Source organism: Gracilinanus agilis, chromosome 6 (genome assembly GCF_016433145.1).
Source record: "Gracilinanus agilis isolate LMUSP501 chromosome 6, AgileGrace, whole genome shotgun sequence".
Taxonomy (NCBI): Eukaryota; Metazoa; Chordata; class Mammalia; order Didelphimorphia; family Didelphidae; genus Gracilinanus; species Gracilinanus agilis.
This window is the reverse complement of record NC_058135.1, coordinates 236091204-236099862: the sequence shown is the minus strand read 5'-3', so window position 1 is coordinate 236099862 and position 8659 is coordinate 236091204. Positions and strand designations below refer to the sequence as shown.

Below are 8659 nucleotides of genomic sequence, written 5' to 3'. Positions count from 1 at the left end.
GGAAGGAAGGAAGGAAGGAAGGAAGGAAGGAAGGAAGATAGACGGGAAGGAAGAAGAATGGATAGATGGATGGAAGGAAGGACCGATAGAAGGGTGGTTGGGTCATTGAAACATTTTGAAAAGCAGAGATGAGGGAGAAAAATGCCAGAAGAAATCACAGACAAATAGGACTATTTTGAAAGCATTATTATGAATTTGTTATATACTTTAAAAAGAAAAGCAAGCTTTACATAACAGAGCATCAGTTTCATCTACAATCCCTCCTTTCTGTTTGACCATGTAACAAGCAACAGCATATGAAATACTCCTCTCAGTTGATGTTTTTTAAATTAAGAGTTTAAGTATATAAAGAAAGTATATGACTTTGATAGAAATTTCAATAAGATTACAGAAACAGTGATCTTTCTCTGAGGTACCCCCAATTAAGCTATAAATTTGGCATAACTTATGAGGCCTACCTGCCCTTATCCCAATCTAATGAGCATCTGGACTTGAGTCTGTGGCAAGAATGGCCACCAAGATACTTTTCAGGAGACAGACCTGCATCCTTGCCCACCCTGAAACCCATCCTTTTGGCTTCTTCTGTTACCAAGTTTATATCCTCTCCCAGCCTTCAGTAGTCCTGTTCTCCCCCACATCCTCCCCTCACCCTACCCCCAACATCACTAACCACCATTAGAAAGGATGGGTATGGTTCGAACCCACTGAGTCTAGTGAAATATCTGGCATGTTCCTGCCCTCTGGCTGACCAGCCACAGTCCTCTATTCAGGCCAAGTCTTTCTTTGACCTGCAAGCATTGATTCTAAACCCATTAGACACAACATAAAACTTGTAAAATGACCATGTAATAACAGCAATATACAATTCCCATCCACAGGAAGGGAAGGATCCTGTCTTCACAGGCCCCCAAAGGCTAAGCTTGAAGAAATCACAAGATGGTGATGATGTGGGCTGTGTGGTTCACCCCACCCAGTGCCAGCAAACTCCTCTACAAGAGGTTTTCTGTTCCATTGATGGAATTTGGGGGTTAGCTGAGAGTGCTTCCCTCTGTGTCTGGACCATTCTGCTATTCTATTTTTTTTTTAATATTTTATTTTTTTAGAAAAAATTTTCATGGTTACATGATTCTTGTTTTTACTTTCCCCTTCACCCCCCTCCCCCATATCCAATGTGCATTTCCACTGGTTTTAACATGTGTGATCAATCAAGACTTATTTACATATTATTGATAGTTACATTGGTGTGGTCGTTTCGAGTCTACATCCCCAATCATGTCCGCCTCAACCCATGTGTTCAAGCAGTTGTTTTTCTTCTGTGTTTCCACTCCTGCAGTTCTTCCTCTGAATGTGGGTAGTGTTCTTTTCCATAAATCCCTCAGAATTGTCCTGGGTCATTGCATTGCTGCTAGTACAGAAGTCCATTACATTCTATTTTACCACAGTATATCAGTCTCTGTGCACAATGTTCTTCTGGCTCAGCTCCTTTTGCTCTGCATCAATTCCTGAAGGTCTTTCCAGTTCACATGGAATTCCTCCAGTTTATTATTCCTTTGAGCACAATAGTATTCCATCACCAGCATATACCACAATTTGTTTAGCCATTCCCTTCATTTTCCAGTTTTTTGCCACCACCCTATTCTGCTATTCTAATCTGGTATCCAGACCAAGGTAGGGTCTAGAGGCCAACAGGACTAATTAGAACTGTACCCAGTCCCTCTGAGTTCTTAGGTTTTGCCCTCTACCTCTAGTGAGTCATTGAATCTCAGGCATTTTAATTTCAAAAACAAGTCAAGAGATTATTAACTATCATACTTTTGGAGAGGAAAGTTCTAGCAGATGTCTGGATAAATGAAGGTTCCCATCATGTCTGGGTCATGTTTCTGTGCCACATTTGTGTTCTGTTTCTTTATATCCCAATCAATTTCTCTGGACAGTAATGTCCAAGAGGTCACATTCCCCTTCCTTCTGCAGATCTTGATCCAAATGTTCTCTGCCATGTTTCCCTCTTCAGTTCATGGGCTTCTTTACACAAGTATACATTGTGCTTCCCTATCCTGCTCTTTTACCTATCCTGTTTCTTGGAATAAAGGATATCACATCAGAGCCATATTCCAGTTAAAGGTTTCATCCCACTAAGTTTCAGCGATACCTTTGAGGTCATATTTGCCTCTTTGGAGTAGGATCTCCAGTTCCTCTGGCTGGCTGGCTGCCTGACAGGTCTCAGGCTATAAGCAAACACGTGTGTACAGCCTCAATGTAAACATGGTTTTATTCTTCCCTTAGTACCAGTTCAGGAATCCTTGGGGATTTGGCAGTTTGAAGCTCAGAAATGTAAGAAGTGGTAATGACTCTCATGCATTCATAAAGTAAATGTGAATTAAGTGCTTGTGTATGTAGTTGAGAGCTCCTCTTACCCCTGATAGCTAGTACAAGGCTCAGTTATGCCTTATTTATCTTTACACCCACACTGCACCCATGTGGTTTTGGTATTTAGTTGTTTTTCATGCACATCTGGCCTCTGCAGCTGCCCCGGCCACATGGGTCCTTCTCTCCTGTTACCACATGCCATTTCCATCTCCAGCTCATTTTACAGATGAGAAAACTGAGGCAAACATGGTTAAGAGACTTGCCTATTAGCACATGCTTCTTTAAAGAGAAGCTTTGCCGATATCCCTCCTCTGAAACGGGTCCAGGTCTCTGGGTAGTCCCCCTCCTCTCTGTTTCTCTGCTCTCACTTTCCTTCCCTAACTACCTCTTTCATGGCACTCCTAATTTGACCCCCAACTTGATCAAATTAATACCCTATAAAGGATACTTCCTCAAGACTAGAACAAAGACCTTGTCCTTTAGCCCAATTAGTCTTGATAAGGCTCGTCCTAGTTTTTTTGTTCTTCCCTGTCTGGCTCTTTCTGACCCTGTGGACCATACCATCTCTGGAGTTTTCTCAGCAAAGATACTGGAGTGGTTTGCCATTTTCTTCAGTGGATTAAGGCAAACAGTGTTAAGTGACTTGTTCAGGGTCATACAACGAGTAAGTGTCTGAGGCCAGACTTGATCTCATGTCTTCCCGACACTAGGCCATCTAGTTGCCCTCCTCCAGACCTTCTACTTCATTCTCCCCCTGCCCTCCATTGGATTTCCCACCATATCCTACTGCCTCCTTTTATTTCCTCATCATAAAAGATCCTGACGGTGTCAGAGGACGTCAGACCTTGAAGTCATTTCCATTTTTGTGTGCTGGGCTATGCAGACTGGATCTAGATGGCTTTTTCTCTGATTATAACATATTACAGAGATGGTGGCCTATACGTGGCAAGAAGAGCACTGGCCATCAGGTCTGGATTCTAGGCTGAATCCTGACTCTGTCACTTATTACATGAGTGACCTTAGGCAAGAAACCTACCCCAGTGGGCATCAGTTTCATCAAAGACAAAATGAGAGGAGCTGGGTTTGATCATCCCACAGGTGCCTTCCAGCTCCAGCGATGAATAAGAGCATGTGCTGGTCCAGATCTGATTATAAAATGAAAGGTCTCCCTCCCCTGGCCATATCAGAGAGCAACACTTTTAAAATCTGTCACTGTTTCCTTGGCTTGGGATGCCCTGGGTTGGGAGACTACTCAGTAGCTTAAATGCTTTAAAAAAACCCAAAAAAACAAATAATTCATTAGCAAGACACCCGATATCCCAAGAGGCTGGCCCTAAAGTAGCCTTGCCCAGACTTTCAGCAGGGACCAGTGTATAGCATCATCTCCCATTCACTGAAAGAGAGAGAGAAAGTCAGCCATGGCCGGCTCAGCCCTGTGGGTGCTTCTGGAACCGTTCAGGAATAGCAGCAAACAGAGGATTTGTTAGCTTGCTCCTACTTAAAGCTCTGGGGCCTGGCAGACCCATATGTCCAGGAACCCCTGTGGGAATAGCCTAAGACACTTGTATAGAAAAAGGCAGCTTTGGCCAATGGAGATGATCACTGTGGCCAGTGACCAAATCTCGAGTCTTTGAGCTCTCTTGTTCTAAGTTGGGGGCAGATCACCATCATGGGCTGTGGGGAAATCATTGCTCGTGGGGATTTTGCAGGTAACTCAGTTGTGTCTGACCCCTCTGAGCAGGGCACAGAATGTGACTTCGGAACAGGAAAAACGGTTATTGCAGCAACTCCGAGAAATCACCAGGGTCATGAAGGAAGGAAAACTCCTCGACAGTCCATCTCCTGAGAAAGAAGCTGAGGAAGCCCCTTACATGGAGGACTGGGAAGGTAAAGAGCCCCCTCCTGCTTCTGTTACCTATCAGAAAAAGAAAATGCCTCTGCAGGCCCTGAGTGGAGTCCAAAAAGAGGCATCCTATTCAGGATGTGCAGGCTGAAAAATGTTTTACATTAAGGTTGAGTTTACCAATTATAATAATGTGCAAATGGATTTTGAATTCTCCAGCTCTCCACATTGTGCGGTAAGCACGAATCCTGTTGCCAACCCTGGCACATACGCCCGGCCCATCTGCCTCTCGGGCTGGGGCTTGGCTGACATAGATTTATTTCATTACTTTCCTTAATTTGGCAACATTTTTGTTTTTTCTCATTATCAGAGCTGGGATTCAGCACTGCACCTCCTGCATTCCTTATTTTATTTACCGGTTTGTTCTGGTCTTTTGTTGTATTTTGTGAAGGCGAAGAAATCGACAATGGGAATTCTGTCTTTGGAAAGCACAAGTGCTTGTCATCCAGGATCTTGTGCACATCTTGCTCCAGACCTGACACTCACAAACTATTTCAATTGTGTTGCTAAGTAGAAGGATTCACAAAGTGTTGTTTCTTCCTCCCGGCAGGAAGCTCTTAAGATGGTTCCAAATATAAAGTGTAAACATTAGCCTGAAGCTGTACCTTCTTCAGCTGGTGTTTGGTGTAATTCTTTAAGTGGAAGGTTTTAGCTGTTTGTTTAATTTTCTTCTTTAGTTCTGCAAGAGAAAGTGCTCTCACTCTCTCTCACTCTCACACACTCTCACACTCTCTCTTCCCTTTCTTCCTCTCCCTCTCTTTCTCTCTCTCTCTCCCCCCCCTCCCCCCCCGGGAGTATGGGGTTGAGAGATGCAAAAGCATATTGTCCTGAGTGCAGTGTCATTTATAAAGCCATCTTCTTGGTGGCGGCTTGGTGGCTAGACTTAGAGCCTGGGAGATCCTGGCTTCAAATGTGACCTCTGTAACCCTGGGCAAGTCATTTAACTCCCATTGCCTAACTCTTTCTGCTTTTCTGCCTTGGAACCAGCATACATATTTTGATTTAGTTCTAGCTTTTAAGATTTATCATCAGAGGGAAAGGGGAGACAGCTGGGTGGCTCAGTGGATAGAAAGCCAGGCCTGGAGATGGGAGGTCCTGGGTTCAAATCTGGTCTTAGACACTTCCTTGATATGTGACCCTGAGTAAGTCACTTAACTACAAATGCCTAGCCAGTGATGGGCAAACTATGGCCCGTGGGCCAATGTGGCTCCCTGAAATGTTCCATCTGGCAGCGATATTATTCCTAATCTGACAAATACAATGAGTAGGACACAATACAATGACACTTCGAAAGAGTTGCCTTAGAAACAGACTGACAGATGAGCATTTCCTTTCCTTTGGCCCCTCTTTAAAAAGTTTGCCCATCACTGGGCTAGGCCATACCACTCTTCTGCCTTGCAACCAAAACCTGGTATTGATTCTGACAGAAGGTAAAGGTTTAAAAAATAACAAAAAATAAACTCATCTTCTAGTGCTCCATGCTCAGGAAGGTATTTTTGTCTGAAGAGGTTTAGGTTTCTGAGAGCATTTGGACAGTCATCCAAATTGCTGAGCATTTGCTGAAGTGAAACTTTAGAACTATTAGAACCATCTCTAAGCCTCTTGAAAGGATTTTTCAGGATGGCTACCTTCTCTGAATTTTTCTTAACCCTGTGTTTTATTTCTTCAAAGGACATTTCAAGCCTTTTTTCCCTGCCTTTCTGTGTAGGCTACCCAGAAGAGACCTACCCAGTTTATGACCTTTCTGACTGCGTGAAGCGAAGGCCAGATACAATCCTGGTGGATTACCCTGACTTGAACCAAGCCTCTGCTGAAGAAATAGCAGAAAGAATGGGGGTGCTAGAGGAAGAAGAAGATCATTTGTGCTGTGAGAATCTACCAGTTGACCTGGATGAAGCAGGCCAGGACTTCCCAGCCCAGAAAGACAAGATCATCAGTTTTGAAGACCAGGACAGAATCCTGCCCCCAAGCCAAGAATCAGAGTGCACGTGTTGCCACCATGAAGAGGATGACCCTGCCATCATAGCAGAGAACATGGTGTTCCCTTTGGATGGCAGCAGAGAGCCAGAGGAAACACACCAATATTCCAAAGAGGTGGTATTCCAATCTGGAAATAGATTGGGTGAGGTCGATGAGGCGGGCACATTAAGGAAACGGAACCTTCAGGGTTTTGAGTGAATCAAGGCTGGGAGGTTAGAAGTTGAAGTCCAAAAGTTAACCCACTGGACTGGTTCCCATCCTTCATCTTTGGCCAGTGACCTGTGTAGCTCCCCTCTGGTGGTATAGCATTTCCTCCTCTGTGGGGGTGGCCCAATGTAGCTGATACCACCTGCCCCCAAGCCATGCTTTTGTTGACATGCAGAGTAATGCAGACATGCATATGAAGACAAGAGGTGTCATAGCTACCCCTTCTCTTCCAGCTCCTGTGAATAATCAGTGCATTCAGTAATCATTACCTATTCATAATTCCAAATGTGGCTGCCTCTACAAGGGGTAGGAAGTCAGCCTGGAAACGTAGGTCATACTTTCTCTCTAGGAGCAGCTACCGATAGTTTTCCTTTAGGTAGAAGTTGGGAGACAACCTTCATGAAGAGATAAGTCCTGAGTTGCCCTATTATGTGAGTTATGGTATAGTGAGAAAGATTGGCAGTTTTCTTTGGAAGGAAAGATTGGTTTCATTTGTAGCAATCATAGATTAAATGTAGAATGAACAGCTTTCTTATTATGGTCCTCACTGAGCAAAGGAATTTCTGGGAACATACACAAAATAATAGATTTGGAAGGAACTTGAGAGGCCATCTAGTCTATCCTATAGCTAAGGAAGAATTCCTTCTGCAGCATCCCTAATAAATGATTATTCAGGCTTTGCTTGAATTCCTCCAGTGAAGGTGATATTCATGCTACCTCCTGAAGTGGCCAGTTTCACTTTGAGAAAGCTCTAATTGTTTTTCCTGATATCAAGTCTAAAATTTCCTGTTTCTCCAACTACTGTTTCCAAATCCGTTCTCAGGATCTCAACATTATATAGTCTTCTCTTTGTTCCAGGTGACAACCCTTCAAATTCCTGAAGCCATCTGTTCCCCTGGCTTGGCCTGGTCTGCCTCCCCTGTGGCTTCTCCAGGTTCAGCATCTATATAGTCTAATAACATTAACTTTTTGGATCAAACCACTCTTTTGACGCATACTGAATGGCAGTCCACCAAACCCCACGGGTATTTTTCAGATGAATTTCTTCTAGCCGTACCACTGATCTTATATTTGTAAGACTGATTTTTCTAACCCATAAGGCTTTATATGTATCCTTATTAAATCTCACCTTATTAGATTCAGCCCAATGATCTAGCCTATCTGTTTTGGATTCGAGCTCATTCACCCAACATGTTAGCTCTTTCTTCTAGATTTCTGTCATTTGCAGATTTGATGAGCATGCAATTTATACTTTATAGGAATAACAAGAGATTTTGTCATTGCTAAAATCTAGATGAATTATCATTCCACTGGCCTACCAATTTACACTTTCAAAAAAGGAAATAAGGTTGATTTGACATAATCTGTTCTATATAGACCACTCTGTGTGAGCACTGCTTCCTTTTCTAGATATTCATTGCCATCCCTTTAGCATTATGTTCTAGAACTTTTCCAGGAGGTCAGTATCACTGGCCTACAGATTGCAGCTCTATTCACTGTGTTTTTTTTTTTAAAGCATGGGTATCTGCCATTTCTCATGCTGTATTACCTCTCCCTTTCTCTTATAGTTGTTGTTCAGTTGTTTCTAACTCTTCATGACCCCATTTGGGTTTTTTTTGGCAGAGATACTGGACTGCTTTGCCATTTCCTTCTCCAGATCATTTTACAAATGAGGAAACTGAGGAAAATGGGGCTAAGTGATTTGCCCGGAGTCACACAGCTTATGTCTGAGGCTAGATTTGAACTCAGGTCCAGGGCTGGCACTCTATCACTGCATCACCTAGCTGCCCTATCCCTTTTCTACAGTCTTCCAGAGATCTCTGAAGGTGTCTCAATGGTCCTTTCTGCCAATTCTTTTATTTCTCTGGCATGTAGTTTATCTAGGTCGAGTGACATGCTTTCTTCTTTGCTATTTGTTTGGGGTATGGAATTTTCTTTCCCCAGTTGCCATCCTTATTCTGTCTTCTACAGCCCCAAAACTATTCTCCCTGACAAGAAGAAAAAAGAAGTAAGGCCAGACAGGGGCATCTTCCCCAAAGAAGCTCCTCTGGGAGAAGGTAAAGATACTTCTCTCTGCTAATAGGAAAATGAACTCTGCCATTTCACATGGAACATTTTTTAGCTTTTTAAAATAATCTGCATATTTTCAAATGTGAATTTGAATATTGTGAATCAGTCCTCAACCTGACCACCAATGTTTAC

The 8659-nt window shown here is 43.1% G+C and overlaps 1 protein-coding gene across 2 annotated transcripts in view; it reads left to right on the top strand.

Moving 5' to 3' along the window:
* The window catches only part of RIC3 (RIC3 acetylcholine receptor chaperone), a 38590-nt gene extending 30995 nt beyond the window's left edge, over positions 1-7595 (top strand). The window contains exons 5-7 of one of the 2 annotated variants that reach the window (XM_044680885.1): positions 4109-4254; positions 5979-6364; positions 7316-7595. In XM_044680885.1, coding sequence (XP_044536820.1) covers positions 4109-4254; positions 5979-6364; positions 7316-7408 — 625 coding nt within the window. In that variant the 3' untranslated portion in view covers positions 7409-7595. Of the gene's footprint in view, positions 1-4105; positions 4255-5978; positions 6365-7315 lie in introns of both variants that reach the window. The other variant, XM_044680886.1, reaches the window with a different exon arrangement.
* The last annotated feature ends 1064 nt before the right edge of the window (positions 7596-8659 follow it).